This window comes from Phytophthora sojae (assembly GCF_000149755.1).
Source record: "Phytophthora sojae unplaced genomic scaffold PHYSOscaffold_3, whole genome shotgun sequence".
Classification (NCBI taxonomy): domain Eukaryota; phylum Oomycota; class Peronosporomycetes; order Peronosporales; family Peronosporaceae; genus Phytophthora; species Phytophthora sojae.
In genome coordinates this window covers 1,993,251-2,013,857 of record NW_009258117.1, presented here as the reverse complement: position 1 = coordinate 2,013,857, position 20,607 = coordinate 1,993,251, and the positions used below count along the sequence as shown (strand labels likewise).

General features: G+C 56.2%; 5 protein-coding genes across 5 annotated transcripts; 3 read left to right on the top strand and 2 right to left on the bottom strand.

Moving 5' to 3' along the window:
* Positions 1-620: 620 nt before the first annotated feature.
* PHYSODRAFT_328014 (crn2-like protein) lies at positions 621-2,039 on the bottom strand (the record flags this gene model as incomplete). The annotated part of the gene is made up of 1 exon (XM_009524259.1): positions 621-2,039. The coding sequence occupies one exon, from the start codon at positions 2,037-2,039 to the stop codon at positions 621-623; it is 1,419 nt and encodes a 472-aa protein (XP_009522554.1).
* Positions 2,040-2,955: 916 nt separating this feature from the next.
* PHYSODRAFT_415690 (hypothetical protein) lies at positions 2,956-3,597 on the top strand (the record flags this gene model as incomplete). Its single annotated transcript, XM_009524258.1, has 1 exon — positions 2,956-3,597. A coding segment is annotated over one exon (642 nt), but the record flags the coding sequence as incomplete, so codon positions are not given.
* A 221-nt stretch (positions 3,598-3,818) lies between these two features.
* On the bottom strand, positions 3,819-10,458 carry PHYSODRAFT_496619 (hypothetical protein; the record flags this gene model as incomplete). Its single annotated transcript, XM_009524257.1, has 7 exons — positions 3,819-4,148; positions 4,203-4,513; positions 4,580-4,694; positions 4,768-9,412; positions 9,596-9,686; positions 10,019-10,022; positions 10,114-10,458. 7 exons carry the CDS (start codon positions 10,456-10,458, stop codon positions 3,819-3,821), a joined length of 5,841 nt encoding a protein of 1,946 aa, XP_009522552.1.
* A 600-nt stretch (positions 10,459-11,058) lies between these two features.
* PHYSODRAFT_354246 (hypothetical protein) lies at positions 11,059-12,893 on the top strand. The gene is made up of 6 exons (XM_009524256.1): positions 11,059-11,449; positions 11,541-11,818; positions 11,912-11,996; positions 12,060-12,096; positions 12,166-12,320; positions 12,394-12,893. Exons 1-6 carry the CDS (start codon positions 11,066-11,068, stop codon positions 12,868-12,870), a joined length of 1,416 nt encoding a protein of 471 aa, XP_009522551.1. The 5' UTR covers positions 11,059-11,065; the 3' UTR covers positions 12,871-12,893.
* A 1,472-nt stretch (positions 12,894-14,365) lies between these two features.
* PHYSODRAFT_328010 (ABC transporter lipid export ABCA family) lies at positions 14,366-20,296 on the top strand (the record flags this gene model as incomplete). Its single annotated transcript, XM_009524255.1, has 1 exon — positions 14,366-20,296. One exon carries the CDS (start codon positions 14,366-14,368, stop codon positions 20,294-20,296), a length of 5,931 nt encoding a protein of 1,976 aa, XP_009522550.1.
* Positions 20,297-20,607: the final 311 nt, after the last annotated feature.

The window sequence follows — 20,607 nt, the reverse complement described above, 5'->3', positions numbered from 1 at the left end:
GGTGGACAGTTGCGAAACTGCTGCGCAGCGAAAAGCATTACTACAAGTGGGAGTTCTTTCTCGCGTTGATGCAGGCGGTTCGCTGCGCCGATTTGCGGATGGTGCAATGGATCCTTCAGCACTTTTCCGGGTGTCCAGTTGAGAAGGACGTAGGAGGCAGCAAGAGGTGGATACGAGGTCGACGAAGGCGGCACCAGTTGCGTTCTCTCGCGGATGGCCACGGCCACGTCGGCGGCGCTCGACATCATGAACTCGCACCACCCGATTCCTGGCCACAGCTTCCCCTAAACTTTAAGCTTCATGCGGTCGCTATCGTGAAGGAGATAAGTCAAAAGCAAACACCACTACAGACTGTTGAATCAACAGTGTTTATTCATTTCATTTAATTCACATGTGTTAGCATATCTTCCCTAGCCAAGGAGTTCTGCATAACAACGAACAAGAAAATAAAACCCACCGCCTCAAACACTTTCAGCCCGACATGACTGGCCCAGCGTACTCCCGACGTACTGCGGTGTCGGTTGGGGCGTCATGCCAGGCACCCCCATACTTCCAGGTAGGGCCGAGGCTCCCGTGCCTGCCGCGCCCGGTGGGTCTTGTAATGGGCCTACTTTGGCTCACTACTTTAGCTGATGATGGTGGACAATGAGGTCGCCCACAGCACGCGCCAACTCGAGATCAGGACCCGACGCACTCTCAACGTCATAATACCGCTGGATACTCTCCATAATGGACCCACCGGCGCCCTGTCCACGGGCCAACGGAAGCATGTCCCGCAGTTTGCATCGCGTAAAGAGCCTCTCGGTCGGTGGGATCAGCTTCTTCATCACCGCAAAAGCTTCGTCGTGGTCGGAGATCAGCGCCGAGTACACCACCGTGTGCGTGTCGCTCTTCTCTCCAACCCAGAAGAACCGCCAGACACTTTGCAAGTCCGTCAGTAGGACCGTCACGGGGTCACACGTGAGTACGCTCAGAGTGATGAGCTCCGACACAGCCTCGAAGGCGTCACTCTCCTTCGCCGTCTTCTTCACTTCAATCGCCAACTTGGACGACTCAACGCATGGACCAAACATATCTGGGTGGGTCTTCACCACAGCTCCCAGTACGATCAGATCCGTGTGTCCACCAAGCTCAACGTCGGTGCCAGGGATCACGGCCGTGAGGAAAGTCGACTGTCTGTTCACCGCAAACACGCACATTTTTTTCTCCGACAGCACATCAGCGAGGTGGGTCTCCAGGTAACTGCGGTACGAGTCGCGCTGCTGCTCATCGGTTAGCTTGGCGATACTTCCCCACTGGAACGGCTGGATTCCAGCGCGTTGGACTTCGACTCCAGCAAGTAACTGCGCCTTGTCCACACTACTCATCGAGACGTTCAGCTCCTTCATGACGGAAATTCCCTTGTCAAAGTCGGCACCAAGCTCCGAGTGGGTATAACGTCGATACTCTCCCTCGAATGGCATGTTCTCCTCTGCTGGCACGCCCCTTCCAATCTGCAACTCCACGACTTCCACAATTAGGGCGTCCTCACGCGAGAAACCAAGCGTCCCGATCCCCGTTCCCCCGTCTAGAGACCCACCCTTCGGCGTTCTATTGAACGCCTCGCCGTTGTTGTACGCCACGAAGTTGGCCTCCGAATAGTGTGTTAGAAGCCCTCTGTGCCGCGTATACACCGCTGCTAGGAAGTCTTCGACGGTGAAGGCTTCGCCCGTCGATTCAACCCGAAATGTGCGCTCGCTAGGGAACCCTTCGAGCTTCATCTGGTAGAAGACATCTCTCTTCGGCACTAGGAGGAGCAGCGGGTCGGTCTCGGTCCTGCCATGTCTTTGGAGAGCGTCGGTAGAAGTGATATTCTCGTTGGCTTCAAGCTTCTCTTGGCTCTCGTTCACTTTGATGTTGAAAGGAGAGACTCCAGCGAGGTAACTGTCCCCGAAAAGGTTCTTCAGAGCCACCAGGAAATCGCCAAAGGTAGGAGCATGATCAACTGGAACTGCACGACCATCCGAGTACGCCAGCTTGGCCCACGTCTTCTGCGCCATGGCTACGAAATATGCTGAATGGGGTCTTTCGCCGTCCGGTTTTGATCGTCATTCTCCATTTATCAGTGTCACTTTTGCCCCTCAAGCCCTCGTTATCCACAGAACTTCATTCAGTGTTTTTGCAGCGATGGCGCACAGAACGTGGTTTACGTTGGTGGACGCGACCGGCGCCCCCGTCGAGGACTGTCAGGCCCTCTACGTGAAGAACGCCAATACGGTCGCAGACTTCCTATACGACCTGGTGCGTCGCTTCAGGAACAATGTTCTCGAAGGAGTCCCGGAGTTTCGGATCCGAGTCTACGAGAGCAAAGAAAAACTTGTCAATAAAGATCATCTGGGTGCTATCGCCTCTGTTCAAGACATTGGGCTCCCGAACGCCCCACTGCTCGTCGTCGTGCCGAAGAGAGATGTCTTCTACCAGATGAAGCTCGAAGGGTTCCCTAGCGAGCGCACGTTTCGGGTTGAATCGACGGGCGAAGCCTTCACCGTCGAAGACTTCCTAGCAGCGGTGTATACGCGGCACAGAGGGCTTCTAACACACTATTCGGAGGCCAACTTCGTGGCGTACAACAACGGCGAGGCGTTCAATAGAACGCCGAAGGGTGGGTCTCTAGACGGGGGAACGGGGATCGGGACGCTTGGTTTCTCGTGTGAGGACGCCCTAATTGTGGAAGTCGTGGAGTTGCAGATTGGAAGGGGCGTGCCAGCAGAGGAGAACATGCCATTCGAGGGAGAGTATCGACGTTATACCCACTCGGAGCTTGGTGCCGACTTTGACAAGGGAATTTCCGTCATGAAGGAGCTGAACGTCTCGATGAGTAGTGTGGACAAGGCGCAGTTACTTGCTGGAGTCGAAGTCCAACGCGCTGGAATCCAGCCGTTCCAGTGGGGAAGTATCGCCAAGCTAACCGATGAGCAGCAGCGCGACTCGTACCGCAGTTACCTGGAGACCCACCTCGCTGATGTGCTGTCGGAGAAAAAAATGTGCGTGTTTGCGGTGAACAGACAGTCGACTTTCCTCACGGCCGTGATCCCTGGCACCGACGTTGAGCTTGGTGGACACACGGATCTGATCGTACTGGGAGCTGTGGTGAAGACCCACCCAGATATGTTTGGTCCATGCGTTGAGTCGTCCAAGTTGGCGATTGAAGTGAAGAAGACGGCGAAGGAGAGTGACGCCTTCGAGGCTGTGTCGGAGCTCATCACTCTGAGCGTACTCACGTGTGACCCCGTGACGGTCCTACTGACGGACTTGCAAAGTGTCTGGCGGTTCTTCTGGGTTGGAGAGAAGAGCGACACGCACACGGTGGTGTACTCGGCGCTGATCTCCGACCCCGACGAAGCTTTTGCGGTGATGAAGAAGCTGATCCCACCGACCGAGAGGCTCTTTACGCGATGCAAACTGCGGGACATGCTTCCATCGGTCACTGGGAAAAGCGCATCCGGGCCCATTGTGGATAGCATTCAGCGATACTATGACGTTGAGAGTATGCTCGGCCCCGACGAGGAGATGGCGCGTGCTGTGGGCGACCAGATTGCTCGAGGTATCCCCAACCTCCAAATCTCGGACTAATGGTGTTTTGAGGCGTAGGGGGAGCGGTTGTGGGGGTGGGAGTCTTTTAATTTTCTTTCTGCTTGGGATTGCTTGGATGCTTTGCTACGACATGGGGAACAAATGACATGACCTGTAGCGTTTTTTATTGATTCAGATTTATCCACAATAGCGCTATGAATACGTTCTATTGTATCCTATGCCCCCAACTGATCATGCCTGGAAGTTTAGGGGGAGCTGCGGCCAGGAATCGGGTGGTGGGGGTTCATGGCGTCGAACGCATCCGACGTAGCCGTGGCTGCAGCTTCAGAGGCGGTGGCCATCCGCGAGAGGACGCAATTGGTGCCGCCTTCGTCGACTTCGTACCCTGGGATGCACTCACAAAGACCCGAAGCGGTGGCTTGCGCGTTCAGTGGGCACCCTCCCGTGGGCTCTTGAGACTCCGGCATTGGTTCATGTTCGGGTGTGACTTCAGGCTGGCCAAGGGCGTCAATGCCTACGTCGACGACGAGTTGATCAGGCATGGCCGCTGTTTCTTGCTCTTGTCCGACATACGGCTGTTGCTGGGGGTGCTCCAGTTCAGGTTGATGCTCCGGAATCTCCTGCATTACTTGTTCTTGCACCATGTCCGCCGGCTCCGAGAGCTCCTCCGCTGCAATCTCCTGCACATTTGCCGCGTCCGGCGTCGGTTCCTGTACAGGTTCCTGCATCACCTCAACGTCTTCGGGTATCGGTCCCATTGCGTCTTGTTGTACTAGTTCTTGCTCGAACTGTTGTTGCGCTGGGGCAGGCAGCTCCTCTTCGGGCGCGGAATACAGAGGCCCCTGCTCCTGCTCCTCCCTGTGCTCGGGCTCAACCTCGGACAAGTGCAAGTTTGGATTGCGCTTGATCCCGTTGATTTTGATGGTCGGGCCACGTTTATCTGTACGCATGAACGCGATATGAGCTACTGACTCGCAAAGAAATAGTCGTCATGATTAGATAATACCTTCGGTCGCAGGCTCCAGCTTCACGCATGGCTCATTGGTCTCCAACGTCTCATCATCGCTAGTCGCTGTGTAGCCGTCAAGGCATTTGCCGCACGTGTTGGCCTTGCGCGAGCACTGCAAATTGTAAACACACAAGGTGTTAGGTTGAATAAGCACACATCATGAATTCCTATAGATACGGACTCACCGTCTCGCGCCCACGGTGTTCGCACGAAGGCGTAACTTTGCACTCAACCGCCTCAGGGAGCACATCTGGAGGAAGACCATGAGTACGAGTTGTCACAGCCTGTTGCGTCCACGCTCCAAACACGCCAAAGCTCTCGAACGTCTCCGCGCGGAAGTACAAGTCGTACTTCGTTCCCTCATTGAGCCCCGTGATCCTGAAACTGGTCTCCTGGGCGCTGCCTGCAGTCTCATTGACGTCCACACTACCGCTAGCAAGCACACTCAGCCCCGCCGACTCATCTGAGAAGTCATCGGACGGAGGTGTCGATCCACGTCCACTGGGTAGTGCGATGTAGTGCACGTGGCCCCGGTCACTGAGCGTGACATTGACGGTCAGTGCATCTACACGGGCGTCCGTCGGGTTCACCGACACGTTCGCCAACTCCGGAGCATCGGAGTGAGCGCGGACGCTGGCGTGGGTGGCTACGGTGCCGTAGATGCCTCCACTGCCCTTCGTCTCCGTTACGATGTGCACCGTGTAGTTCATTCCGGTCTGCGGGACTTCTAGTATCTGCTCTCTCCACCCGCTGTCGCTCTCAAGCTCCATGCTCTCTTTGTCCACATCCAAGTTCTTCTGAGCCACGAGCTCATCTTGCAGCGCCAAGCGGTTCCCATAGCGGTCACTGCCTTTCGCCACGTGATGTGTGAGACCCCAGACTTTGACAGCAACGACGGAGAAGTACACAATGCCCGGAGCATTCATCCGAAAGTCCACCGTGAGCGTCTTGGTGGTCCCTGGAGTCGGGTACGCCGTGTGAGCCAGCAGGATCGGAGCGTTGGCGAATGTCGACACGTCCTTCACCTCGTGAATCGAGCCGTAGACGCCGTGGTCTGCCGGTAGGTCCTCCGATACAATGAAGAGGCTGTAGCTCGTGCCTGGCAGCAAGTAGTCCAGCAGCTCTACATGCTCTCCGTCCGAATAGGTCACACTACGTCGCGTTCGCACAACCTCTTGGCGGTAAGTGTGGACGTCTCGGGCGTGTCCATGGCGATCTCCTTTCGCCGTGCCTTTGCTGCTGATGTTGTGTGGTGACGTTACATTGAACTCGGCGTTGTCCGACACGCCGAGCATGTAGTGGACTTCTCCAGGACGATCCAGCGCAAATTTCAGTAGCAACTCCGTCGTCGACCCTATGCGAGGTTCCAAGCGAATCTCTGTAAAACTTGGCGCTGGAGCGTGAGTTCGGACACGCAATGGCTCCTCGAACTTCTCGCTCAGCACGCCTTGCGAGTCCACAGTTTCAGCCGCAAGCAACACGACGTAGCTGGTGGTGGGGGAGAGCACTTGGTCACCTCCGAGTTCTTCTTCCAAGCCGTTGCGGCTGTGCTGACGCTCGGGCATCTCAAACTCCACGCGCTTCTGGACTAGCGGGATCTTGCACTGATCTCCATTCTCTTCGTTGCCTGGAGGCGTACTGACCGTCGTGTTGGTTTCCGATGCAGAGAGGTGGTCCAGTCGAAGCGTGTCATCCACAGAGCGCGGGAGCTTGCAGTCGTCAGGGAAAACCAACAAGTGGACAATCGCGCTCTCGCACGAATCACAGGCGATGTCGAGCTTGACCGTAACTTGCGTAGTGTGGCCGAAGCTGGGCTGCGCCTTCGCCTTGAGGATTCGAGGAGCCGCCTCGTATGTCGTCACGGGAATGCCGTCGTTCTCAAAACGCGAGTCGTTGCTTCGGTGCTTGTGCGGGTTCACGCGCGTGAACACGCCATCGCTGTCGCTAGTTTCGTAAGCGAAGAACAGCAGGTACTCGTGGTTGGCATCCAGTCCAAAGACGTCCTGCTCAATCCGGAGTGCAGTGGCATTCTCAGCCGCGATATTCGCCAGCATTCCAGCAGCAACAACTCCGTCACCACGACCCGGGGATGCCTCCTTGAAGGCGTTAGTGACCTCACCCCGATGCGATGAGAAAATCCCGACGTCACGCCCAGACTTTGACTTTGCATCAAGGAGAACAAAGTAGGGTACTCTACCCGCTGCCCGGGCGAATCGATCCATGATGTCTCCGTCGTCAGTATCCGTTGTCTGCGGGGCATTGAGAAGCTTGGAGACATTCAAGTTGATGCGCACCGCGTCAGTTCGGCCACTCAAAGCGTGCACGGAAATCTCGTCAAACAGCTTCGATTGGTTCGTGTAGTCCGCATGAGTCGCGATGCGGTGGCATGCACTCGCACTTCCATCCAAGGGCCACCCCAAAATGCCCCCGCTAGCAGCAGTCTCACTTACGAGGCATAGGTCAAACAATGCGTTGGCTGGGAGCTTGTCGATCTTCTTGTGGGTAAGCTTGCCACGGGTCACGTCGTCTCGGGAGACGGATATGGTGTCATTCACCCATACACCCACGCCCAGATCTTCGAGCTCTGCAGCCTTGAGCATCGGCCCGGTCAGCTCCGTAAGGTCGAACGTGCTCTCTAGCGGCGGCCAAATCGCGATGGTCTCGTTTTCTCCATCTTTCTTGTCCTCTGCTGCAGCTGAAGGTTTAACTTCAGCCTTGTGGTCTTCTTCGAATTGGCGGCTTCTATCCGGCACAAGGCCGCGGAAGAACAGCGCGTAGTGAACGTCTCCAAATCGATCCAACTGGAAGTCGATAGCCAACGCGGAACTCGACCCACCCACTGCGTGCACCGACAGCGTCTCTGGGATGATCACAGGAGGACCGAGGTGCGTGTTCACGAGGATTGGGGGCGGAAACTCGCCAAATACTCCATCGCTGCCGTACGTCTCCGTTGTGAGCGACACGTGATACGTTCGGCCTGACTTGAGCCCACCCACCGTCGTATTGTGCACGAACGTAAGGGGCTCTGTCGGTCGCGTGTCGTTCGTTCCATTGATAATCTCCATCAAAATGTGCTCTTCAAGCACCTGGAGTTGGCCCCGTAGCTGGTGCGGCGTGTGTTTCTCACCGCTGTGACTGATGATCGCAGGGTCTGCAAAGTCCACGTCGCTCAGGAAGTAGTGCAGCATACCAGGGTGTGAGAGATTCGCCGAGATGATGACACTGTCGGTGCTTCCTGGCACCGGATCCACAGTCGCAAGCACGATCTTGGGGGCGACAGCGTGAGTGGTGACGTTGAAGACAGCAGGTTCTCCAAACACGCCGCTGCTGTTCCCATCGCGACTGGTCTCCGTGACGACGAACAGCTCGTAGGTTGTGTTGGCACTCAGTCCTTCTACAACGAAGTTCGTTTGCACCTCAGTATCAGCAGAAAATACGTTCCCACCACTAACGAAAGACGGAGAAGACGATGACGGTAAGCGATGCTGGAAGTGAGGACGACTGTCTGTAGTGCTTTCGGACGAGTGCTGCACAATTGTTGCAGCTTCCACAGGCTTGCGTTCCTCAGTGTCGATTGCATCTTGTGCCTCACGGACAACATAGTGCACGATGCAGGAGGAATCCGGCTCCACAGTCACTTGAGCTTCGACTTGCGACGTACTAGCAGCAGTCGGTTGCGCGGAAGTCTCGACGATGTGTGGTGCGCTCTTGTGTGTTCGCACGGTGAGCTCTTCACTGCGCTCGCTGAGGACGCCATTGCGGCGGACATTCTCAGCGTAAAGACTAACGCGATATTCCGTGTCCTCACTGAGATTCCCCACCGTAAAGGTGAAAAGGTTTGAAGCGCCTCTGGATAGCTCGAAGTTCTCCCTGTTCTCCACTTCACGGCAAGAGTCCGAACTCATGCCATCAGCGTCTTTAGCCGCCTCGAAGGTAATTGTAACTGGCTGTAGACACAGAAACAGCACGTCTTGCGGCTTGGTCATGCTGACTTCGAGCTCAATGGCAGAAATATTGCCGTGGCCTGGCCTCATTGAGCGAAGTTCAACGTCCGAGGCGTTCTCGTTCGTAGTAGCTTCCAGCAGATTGCGATGCGCGCGTCCGAATAGTCCGAAGCTCTTCGTTGTCTCCGGTAGCAGCGCAATTGAATACGACGTTGCGTCCGTGAGGCCCGTGATCTCAAATTCCTGTCGAAACGCTTCTTCAGAACTCTCCTCTGGAGCATTTCCCGGTCTCGCACCTGCGCTTGGTCTTGATCTTGGGTTTGGATCTGGAGTTGGGGTGCTTGTGCTGACAGTTTCCTCCGATGAGAACTTGAGAACACCAGTCACAACGTCATCTTCACTAAATTCTCGTGGAAATCGTTCATGGAGCAGATGACGGAGGTTCTCCACACTCGTAGCTTGCTGGAACACACTGCGGAGGTTGCCACTGGACCCACTTTTACCAGTTAAGACGTAGTAAATGTTCCCTCGAGAGCGTGCCAAGTCCACTGTAAGTGTCAGAGAGTTCACACTTTTGTTCGTGGCTTGGACGGTGGCAGCAACAATTGAAGGCGCCTCCTCGTGGGTTTTCGCCTGCGCTGTGAGCTCGCGAAGACCGAACAGGCCGTTGCTACCCGCAGTCTCAGCGCGTAACTTCACTTTGTACAATGTTCCGCTCTGGAGTCCCGTGATGTTGGCGTGGTGAGTTGCCTTGAGACCTGCATGAAACTCTTCCATGCTGAAAAAGTTCTGCGTGGGAAACACTCCGCGTATTGTGGTATTCTTCAGCGCACTGATGTCGTCAGTACTGCGCGTCGCTCCCGTCCCTGCTGTAGTCGTGGCAGCACTGGATGTGACTGTAGACTGCTTCTTGCTCGCGGCGTTGTCAGACAGCGCGATGACCTCGTAGTGCAGGTCGTACCTGAAGTACGACAACGTGTCGGGGCTGGCGCGATCGATATCTTTATGATCCACGTCCAGCTTGAACCTCACATCCAGAGCAGAAGCGCTCGCGTTGACGGGGGAGCACTTTAATGTGGCTACTTCAGGCGCGAGCGCATGGGTGCGGACATAACTTGGATGGCGGCTCACCTCACTCCGAACTTGTCCATTGCCCGGGGCTTCCGTCATGACGAACACGTCGTACGATGTCGCGGGTGTCAAACTTCCCATGACTTCTTGAAAACCGTAGGAGCCGTTGGTCCCCAATGGAATATTGTGCAGTGTGAAGTGCGCTCCAGAGGTTCCAACGTCACTGGTGCGGTTCATCGCCATATCTTCAGGCGAGATCATCAGCACGTTCGCATCACTCGGGACCAGCGCAAAATACGCGCGTCCCGGAGTCGACAGCGTTGCGTTGACCAGCACCGTATCGCTCGAAGCATTAGCTGGGCCCACAAAGGAAACGTCAATAGCTGGTGGCTCCGGGTGCGTCCAGGACTGCAGCACCGACTGCACTGGCCCGAAGACGCCGTTGCTGCCGATCACCTCCGCGACGAGGTACACGTCGTAGCTCGTGTTGGGCAGCAGGTTCTCCACAGCGCTCACCACCTTCTGCGCCTTGGGCACAGTCACCGTCTCCGCAGCCACAGCGGCTGTGCTCTGAGCCTTTTGCACCGCATTGCTTGTCCCTGGCCAGCGTCGCGTCACCGCTGTGTCGCCTCCAGGCAGTTTGCCATCACTCTCAGAAGCATCAACGCGGCACTGCGCCGCTGCAGTCTTGATCCCCTCAGCATCAAGCGCCGATTGGCCCGCAGGTAGCACGGCATAGTGCAGGTGCGCCGCGTCCGTCAAGAAGGTCGTCAACGTCAGCGCGTGCGCCGATCCCCGCGTAGCTCCCACGAAGCTGCGCGTCTTCTTGCTGCCATCTACACGCACACAGCACACCGGCATCAGATTAGAACAAGCACGGTTCTGACGTTTCCGTATAGCAAGTCATTATCCACAAACGCACTGTCAGTGCTCGTAGCCACTGCGTTATCGCTCGTTGGACTGGAATCAGACTCCCCTCCACTTCCAGCCGATGCATCCACGTCCTGACTCACGACAGCGCCGACTGACAGCAGCGCTATCAACGCAACAAGCGCCAGCCAGCGCGGCAACAAGCGACGACGCATAGAGCCCAGTCCACCGCAGCAAGCTCCCCAAGCGAGTCCTTGTGGCACAAATGACGCGGATCCGATCTGAAAAGATACGCCGCGCCGCTTCAACTTGAGCCGTTGTACTATGTATGTGGACCACATCATCTGAACCCACCCAGTCAGTGGTACCACTGGTACACCGCACCATGTCACAGCTTTCACTTGCTGCGTCCGATTCGTCCTGCCCATTTCGGTGTTACACCTCACAACACTGACCATACAAATCGACATACATTCCACCCCGCAGTCTATTAATATCAGCGACTTGACCACCGGGACAGCTGCAGTGAAAGCGTCAGACGAACGTCAGTGCCAGCACTTACTGGTCACTAACCATTAGCCCCGGGCACCGGCTCGCCATGCCGTCCACGCTCACGCGCGCCGAGACCGAGGACTTCGCGGCCGCCAAGGCGCCTCCGCAGGCCCCGCAGGTGCTGGGCGAGGCTCCGTCCACGCCGCGCGCTGCCAAGAAGCCATCCAAGGGCCGGCGCTTCACCTTCAAGCGCCTGAGCCGCAAGAACGAGCCCATCGTCGAGGCCGAGAACGAGGACGCAGCGGTGCTGGCGTCTCCCGCCTCGTCGTCGGTCTCGTCCACCTCGGATAGCACCAGCAGCTTGACTGGGGCCAACAAACGCCCCGTGGGGCCACAAGACTTCGATCTGCTGTGCGTCATCGGTCAGGGCGCATTCGGCAAGGTCATCCAGGTGCGGCACCAGCCGACGGACGAGATCCTGGCCATGAAGGTGCGTGCAATGGAGAGAGCGGATTCGGTTTGGTTGGTTTGGTGGCAGGAGGCGAGGGAGCGTGGACTGATGGGGGCATTTCGTGCTGCAGATCGTGTCGAACAAGTACATTGTGCAGCACAACTCGGTGTCGTACCTGCAGGCCGAGAGGGATATTATGACCAAGATCAACCACCCGTTCTTGATCAGTCTGCGATACGCGTTCCAGACCAAGTCCAATGTGTACTTGGTCATGCCGTTCGTCGCCGGAGGAGAGCTGTTCCACCACCTGCACAAGGAAGGCCTGCTGCTCGAGAGCTCCGCCAAGTTCTACGCCGCGGAGATGGTGCTGGCGCTGGAGCACTTGCACTCGAAGGGCATCATTCACCGGTAAGGTTGCATTATTTTGCTGTTTCTTATGGTTCTGATGCTGACGTTTACTCCCGGTGAACTTTACTGTGGCTTTTGAACAATGTTGTACAGCGACCTGAAGCCTGAAAACGTACTGCTTGGGGCTGATGGGCACATTCGACTTACGGACTTCGGTCTCGCCAAAGAAATGGCTGACGTGAGTTGAAGCCGCACCTCTGGAAGAGCGGTTGCTGTGCTAATAAGTTCCGTGGTATTGTAGGAGGACGACTCGACTAGTACCATGTGCGGCACGAACGGTGAGTGCCTGTGACTTATGTACACGATTGTTACCAATTTCTGACGATTCTTCTTCTTTTGTGCATCAGAGTACATGCCACCGGAAATGATCCGCCGCAAGGCATACAACCAGGCAGTGGACTGGTGGGCGCTGGGCGCGCTTATCTACGAAATGGTGACGGGCTACCCGCCTTTCAGACACAAGAACCGCAAGAAACTCCACCAGAAGATCTTGAACGAAAAGGTAAGAGTAATCTTTAACTGCAGCTCGCAAATCGGTTCTACTCCCTACTGACATCAGCGTTCACTTTGCAAAGCTCCCTCTTCCGAAGTGGCTTGGGCCTGATACCCACTCCATTCTGAAGCAGCTGCTGGAAAGAAACGTCGACAAACGCCTGGGCTCTGGCAAGTCGACCATGTTCCAGGTGAAGGGCGTGCAAGCCATCAAGAAGCACACCTTCTTCAAGGGCATCGACTGGCACCTGCTGGAGCAGAAAAAGGTGCAGCCGCCGATCTTGCCCAACGTTATGAGCAACACGGACACCACCTACTTCTCAGAGGAGTTCACGACGCAGGCTGTGGGACGCCGCAGCCGCATCGACAGCGCTACAGCAAGTGGCGACTCGAAGAAGCTTTTTGCGCGCTTCTCGTGGGTCGCGGACGACGCCCCGAGCTTTGCGGATATCGTTCGTGCAGGCGCACAGGAGGAGGAGGAGGAGGAAGAGGACTCGATCGCGGACGTGCAGGATGGCGTTGCAAAAGTGTCGCTTAGTGACAGCTCGAACACCCCCTGAGGGGCACGCCCACTGGACAGGTAGTTTTCATTTCCTTTTCCGACGATTCCATAGTAGTAGTTCCTCCTCCTGTCTAGATCGCGTTTCAACTCGCACGCTATTAGCGCGAACAAATTCCCGATTCTTTTTTTTTGTGTAATTATTACACCGCTGCGTTGCTACTCATACCAACTCATTAATCGATCAATCTGCTTGACGAGATATCCGAACACGCTTTGGTGACGGAATTCGTGATAGTCTGATCTACATGCCAAAGGCAAGTGCCACGTCCTGGCATCTTTCTTTGTTAATATTTCCGTCAACTCCAAAAGGTCATAAGCACAGTCTCGCATATACTGTAGCATCATTGCCAAGGCCATCTAACGGCATACATGAGAATACCAAGTTGGTATCGTCAACTATTAGGTACCATACAACTCGACTCTGTTTTCCCTTCACGCTTCAACTGCGAGCATGCGAGCGACTTCAAGTTAGCACGATTACTAGGAAATTTGACCACCACGGCTTGGTAAACCTGACAACCCATGCAAGAACTCTCGATCCTTCTCGATTCCCGCATCCGACCGGTCGGCGGATTTTCCCGGCGCGAAGCCTACCGGCCGGCGGCCGTAGGACGTGTGCATGTATCCATCCGATGCGCGCTTGACGGGGCCGTTGGTTGCAGCGACTCGGCGACGGCACCGCCGGGACAGTTGAGGCCAAGACGCACACTCGACGCTTGATGACCAAGGCCCCAAGACCCGCAGCGACCGACCAACCGCAATGGTGACGCACTGTTTGCAGCCTACAGTACATGCATACATGCACTTGGAATCTCCACAGCAGAAGCTGTGCTGTGTGGAGACTTCTGCCAGTAATCTGCCAGCTTCTGCTTCACGTCCGAGACCATAGAATGATGGTACACTTTGAGGCTACACGGCCGCTCTCTGCATGATATCAAGTCATCGACGCGAATTAACAGCTCCTGCGTCAATATCCCCGCCAAGCTCTGAGCTCCGCGATGCCAACGCTTGTAGGCGCGTCCCTCCTTGATGGTCGGCCTTGCTGCTCGACGATCGCAATGCCATCCAGCTCGATCATTGCGGTGCCGCCATCTGCCTCCTTAGCCGCGCGTCGACACTGGCGAAATCCTTATCCTCTATCCAGAATCTCCATTTCGCTGAGCGAGTCGCTCACCCGCGACGGCAAATACTCCGTCAAGCCACGCAAGCACCACCCTCCATCTCCAGTACCGGTAGCAGCAGCCCCGCCTCCTTTCAATCTCTCGGCACCGTCGCAACCTCGCCGGTCAAAGGGTTCTATGCCAAGCTGAGTGGTAGCGCCAGCCTGTCTCTTGCCGCCGTCTGCAGAAGGCGGCCGAACGTCACGTCGTCTATAAACCACAAAACACTCGATTCCACTATACTGTCCGAACTGACAAACACTCTTTCGCTTTCAGCCGCAACGGCCGCAGTCTCACAACGTATTTCGCCAGCAAGTGCGCACTCCTCGGACGATGGACAAGACGCGGTCGTCGTCCCAGACCGCCATGCTGGGCGGCAAGGACGGCCTGCTGGCGCCCTCCTCGAGCGCGCCGCCGCTGGCCGAGCGCCGCACCACGTGGCTCTTCATCCGCACGCTGCTGTGGAAGAACTGGACGCTCAAGCGGCGCCACCCCGTGGCCACGTTCATGGAGGTGGCGCTGCCCTGCGTCTTCATCCTCATCATGGGGCTGCTCAAGTCCCTCGTGGACGACGTGAGCGTGCCCCAGGGATGGAGCGACGACAGCAGCGTCACCGACGACGACACGCTCGGAACGTCCTACAACCTGTTCCAGACGTCGGGGACGACGGTGGCCGGTCTCCCCGCCGCTCTACCCAAGTTCACCATGCACGAGACGTCGCTCTGGGGCATTCTACTGTACATGGGCAGTCTGTCCATCTCCAACGGCATGAAGATGGACGAACTGTCCTCTGCAGACCTGGAGAACTGTACTACCGGCGTCACTGCACGCGGGATGGTGGATATCGATCCTACCTCGGCCTACGCTGTGCCCACCTCCTGCGCGGGCAAAGTGTCGCCATACAAAATCGCTATTGCGCCGGACAACACCTTCACGCGAGACTACTTCATGCAGACCATGGAGCTGTGGTACCCGAGGCTCAATCTACGCAACACGTCCACGTCAGCCGTGTTCCCGTCGTTGATGGAGAGTTTCCAGTTCTTCGACACGGAGGAGGCCCTCGAGGAGTACGTTAGTGGCAACGACTACGCGTCGAGCCAGGAGAACCCCCACATCTACGGAGGCATCGTGTTCGACTCATACCCTGAGGACGATAACATTGGCTCTTTCCAGGACATTGAGTACACGGTGAGGTTGAACTCGACACTTGGTCGGCGTGGAGCCATTGGACTCGTCCCGAGAACGAGTGGGGACCCTCCGCAGCTGTCGCCCTTCCAGAAGGATATCAGCATGGATTACTACACCAGGTACACTATCACGGGCTTCATGACGCTGCAGACGCTGGTGACGAGGTTTGTGGCGTGTATGCCCGAGTGGGACGCGGCCACCAAGACGACGACGGGTGTGTGCCAACGCCCGCAGACGACGGCCGAAGCGTCCAAGGAACTAGATGACGCGCTGCTGTCGTCGCTGGACAACGACGTGATCATCGACTACGCTATTCAGAACATTGCGGGGGCTGACGCGACGTTCTCGAGTGTCAAGGAGTTTTTCACGAACGAGACACTGGAGGCGCTGCTGAAGCCGCTTCGACAGACACCGCAGCCGTATCTGGGCGTGTCGGTGATGCCCTTCCCCATTGAAGCGTACATCAGCTCCCCGTTCTACGACCAAGTGTCGGATGTGTTCGCGATCGTGTTCATCTTGTCGTACCTGTACTCCATTTCGCGGATTTTGGTGGTGCTTATCCAGGAGAAGGAGCTGCGGTTGCGCGAGTACATGAAGATCCTCGGAGTCAAGGAGAAGGCCATTGTCGTGTCGTGGTACATGACGTACACCCTGATTCTATTCGTCGGGTCGATTCTGCAGGCGCTTATGGGTATGGCCGGCCTCTTCTCGAACAGCTCCGTGGTGCTGATCTTCCTCTTCTTCTTCCTGTTCAGTCTGAGTGTGCTGGCGTACGGCTTCATGATCAGCACGATCTTCAGCAAAGCGCGCGTCGGAGCGTTCGTTGGTATGGTGCTGTTCTTCCTCATGTACTTCGTGTCGGCTGCGTTCACGACGGAGACGGCTGAAAACCAAAAGACGGTAGGCTGCATTCTGTCCCCAGTCGCGCTGTCGCTTGGTGTGACTGTGCTGTCGAATCTCGAAGCTACGGGGACCGGTGTAAACTTCTCGAACGCGAGTGTGCTGAGCGATAACTTCCGCTTCAGTAGATCGCTGCTCATGTTCGCGTTCGACACGGTGCTCTACACGCTGCTTGGACTGTATTTCGAGAAGGTGGTTCCGAAGGAGCACGGTACTACGTTGAAGTGGTATTTCCCCGTGTCTCCGTCGTATTGGAGAAACCGACGCAAAACCCGCGAAGAACTAAAGGTCAAGCTGGATGCTGATCACCCGTCTGAAGCTTTGCTGGACAGCGTATCTGTGGATGTAAACCACAATATTGAACCAGTCAATGCGGAGCTTCGCGAGCAGGAGCGTCAGGGCGAAGTGCTTGCAGTTCAGCGTTTGCGTAAGGTTTTCCCCGTTCCCGGCGGCGAGAAGGTGGCTGTGCAGGGGCTGAATCTGACCATGTACAAGAATCAAATCACGTGCTTGCTGGGACACAACGGCGCAGGCAAGACGACGCTGATCTCTATGCTCACCGGCATGATTGCACCCACGAGCGGAGATGCAACTTTCCGTGGGCTGTCTGTGAAGGAAGACATGGACGAAATTCGCGAGTCTCTGGGTCTGTGCTTCCAGCACGATGTTCTCTTTGAAGAACTCACAGTGGAGGAGCACTTGCTTTTCTTCGGACGGATCAAGGGCTACACGAAGACAGAGTTGGATGCTGTGATCACAAGGCAGATCCGTGAGGTCGGACTGACCGAGAAGCGTCACGTCAAGTCTACCGAGTTGTCTGGTGGTATGAAGCGGAAGCTGTCCGTCGCTGTGTCTCTCCTTGGTGACAGTTCGCTTGTGTTCCTGGACGAGCCCACGTCGGGAATGGACCCGTACAGTCGTCGCAGCACGTGGGAGATTCTGCTGAACAACCGCAACGACCGTGTCATGGTGCTGACGACACACTTCATGGACGAAGCTGATATCCTTGGAGACCGTATCGCTATCATGGCTGAGGGTGAACTGCGTTGCTGTGGTTCGTCTCTCTTTTTGAAGAACCGGTTTGGAGCAGGCTACAACTTGACCCTGGTGAAGGACGATGCGACTTGCAAGGACAGTGAGGTCATCTCATTCGTGACGTCGCGAGTACCGACAGCGCAGTTGCTAAGCAACGTTGGTAGCGAGGTCGCGTTCCAGTTGCCGCTGACAAGCTCGTCCAAGTTTGCATCGATGTTTGCCGACATGGACGACAACCTCCAGAAGCTTGGGTTGCTGTCGTACGGTGTCTCCGTGACGACGCTGGAAGAGGTGTTCATTAAGGTGGCTGAAGCTGATGACCACGGCAACCAGCACACGCTTGGGAACCGAGCTCGTCCAGAAACACCTGCCTCCAGCCCTACCGCATCAAGTGATACTGGTGCAGTCCCGGAGCAGACTAGCTCATTCTTCATGACGCATCTGTGGGCACTCTTCCTCAAGAGATTCCGCTACGCTAAACGCGACAAGAAGATGATCTTCTACAGTTTGGCCCTGCCCATCTTGTTGCTGCTGGTTGGGCTGGGCCTTCTTCAGGGAACGAGTTTCACCAAGGACGACCCTAACCTGCCACTAACTACCGATGCTTTTGACTACGGAACAGAGACTCCGACGCCGTACTTCTGCCAACCTGGTACATCGGAGGATCAGTGGTGCAGCAGTGCCATGGGTCGGTCCTACTTCACCGATGTTGCTACTGAAGCACTCGCGCTATCTGAACCGGCATTCGACTCCAGCTCACCAACGGTGTTCGGCGTGACATACACGAACCCTGCGGTTAACACTACCGGCGCCACTGGTTATGGCCTGCGTCTGGGTGAAGAAGTGTATAACCGCGGATACGGTGTTGACACGGCAACGGTCGAGGGCCAGTATGGTGCGTACTTGGTGCACGCTGACAGCGACAAGAACCTCTTCGGCTACAACATTTTCGTCAACACTACTGCCACACACGGAGCGATTATTTTCAAGGCTCTGATGGACCAGACCATCTACCGCTTTTTCGCTGCCAACTCCAGCTCCGATGCATCGAACGTAAACTTGGTCGTGAACAACCACCCGCTGCCGCTGACTGCCGACACGAAGGCGCTCTTCGGATCGTTCCTGGCGTTTACGGCATGCTTGTTCATCTGCATTGCCTTCACGTACTACCCCGCGTCCATCGTGGTGTTCCTGGTGAAGGAGAAGCAAGCGAGCCACAACTCAAAGCACCAGCAGCTGGTGTCTGGTGTCTCGCTAGGTGCTTTTTGGCTGTCCAACTTCCTGTGGGATTTCCTCCTGTACTTGATCCCGTGCGCGGCAGCGATCATTATGATCAAGGGCTTCGGCATTGACTCTATGACTGGCAGCTCAGCCTGCAACAGTTGCACGTCGGAGACGTTCCCTGCCGTGATTGTCCTGCTCATCCTGTTCGGACTTGCGATCTGCCCGTTCACGTACTGCCTGTCGTACCTGTTCAAGGAGCACGCTTCGTCGCAGACTTACACGATTATGATCAACTTTGTCCTTGGAGTGGTGCTGATGGTGGTGGCGTTCATTCTGGATGTGATCGAGTCGACGAAGGATGTGAACGCGGTGCTGGTGTTCTTCTGGCGGTTCTCACCTCTGTTCAATCTCGGTTACGGACTGCTCAACTTGGTGCTGAACGAGCTGACAACTATTCGTGAAAGCGACGAAACCAAGTCGAGTCCGTTTAGCACGGATCTCATGGGGTGGGAAATGATCTACCTGTTTGTGACTGCTATTCTGTATGGACTCTTGGCTGTCGGCATCGACTACGCCATGACGTTCCCCAAGGTGAAGGACTGGATGAGTGGCAGCGATAACGTTGTTGACGAACCGTACGAGGAAGACGTTGACGTCGTGAAAGAAGCGGAGCGCGTGGCTAACGGAGAGGCTGATGGCGACATCGTCAAGCTCGCTGGTCTTCGCAAGGTGTATCGCGGTGGCAAGGTTGCGGTTCGTAATCTGTCCTTCGGGTTGAAGCGCGGTGAGTGCTTTGGCTTCCTTGGTATCAACGGTGCCGGCAAGACGACGACTATGAAGATGCTGACGGGCGACGAGCTCCCGACTCACGGTACTGCAACGCTCGGAGGATTCGACATCCTGACGCAGCAGATCGACGTTCGGCGACAAATCGGCTACTGCCCGCAGTTTGACGCCTTGTTTGAGTTGCTGACAGTGCGTGAGCACCTGGAGCTGTTCGCGTCGATCAAGGGCGTGCCTCGGTCGCAACTCAACGACGTTGTGGTGGACAAGATCAGCCAGCTGAACCTCGGTGACTTCGAGAACAAGTTGGCTGGTAGTCTGAGTGGTGGCAACAAGCGCAAGCTGTCGGTGGCTATCGCTATGATCGGCAATCCGCGCATCATCTTCCTGGACGAGCCTTCCACCGGTATGGACCCGGTCAGTCGACGGTTTATGTGGGACGTGATCGCCGATATCTCGACGCGAGGCAAGAACTCGACGATCGTACTTACCACTCACAGCATGGAGGAGTCGGAGGCGTTGTGCTCGCGCGTCGGTATCATGGTCGGTGGTCGCCTTCGCTGCTTGGGCAGCGTGCAGCACCTTAAGTCGCGCTTTGGCGATGGGTTGGTGTTCGACGTCAAGCTGGCCAACCCTTCACAGGAAGAGCTGGACGAGCTGGTGCACCAGCACTTCGGAGGTGCTAACGAGGTGGTCACCCGCGCGGATTTAGAGGACAAGTGCCGATCATTCAGCGACCAAGAGCTGGCGCAGCGAGTGGTGGCGTCGCACCCGACAGGTTACGGTATCGCTGCCGTGCTTGAGCGCGACGGATACATTCGCGCCGAGGCGTTCCTCTCGTGGTGCTTGGAGGAGACTCGCTTCGATGCGCTGCTCCACTTCCTCAGCTACTCGTTCAGCCACGGCGGCGTGACTGTGATGGAGCGCCAGAACGACTTCTGCCGGTTCAAGCTGCGTGGCGCGAACGACGAGCTTTGGTTGTCCAAGGTATTTGCCCTAGTCGAAGACGTCAAGGAGAAGATGCACATCCGCGAGTACAGCGTCTCGCAGACCTCGCTGGAGCAAATTTTCAACTATTTCGCATCCCAACAGGCTGAGGAGCAGGGCGTCGCTCGTGGCTTCCAGGAGGCTTAGTCGTATGCTCAATCGCAGAGTGCGGGACTGCCTCATGCATGCTTGCGTATATAAATTGAAACTAATCCAGTGACGTTCAGTGACGTGGCAGATTTCTAGCTCTGGAAGCACTCCAGACCGTGTCATGTTTGCGCTGCAGCATCGCGTATGCGCTGGGCACAAATTTCGCCGAAGATGCCCAACAACTTGGCTTTGTGGTTCCGTTGAGCTCAAGCAAGCGTGTCAACAGTGATGGCGAAACGGATCAAGAATCCACACTACTGTTGAAACTCCTGATCGCGCGAAAGAAGTTACTGAACATGCGCTGTGTG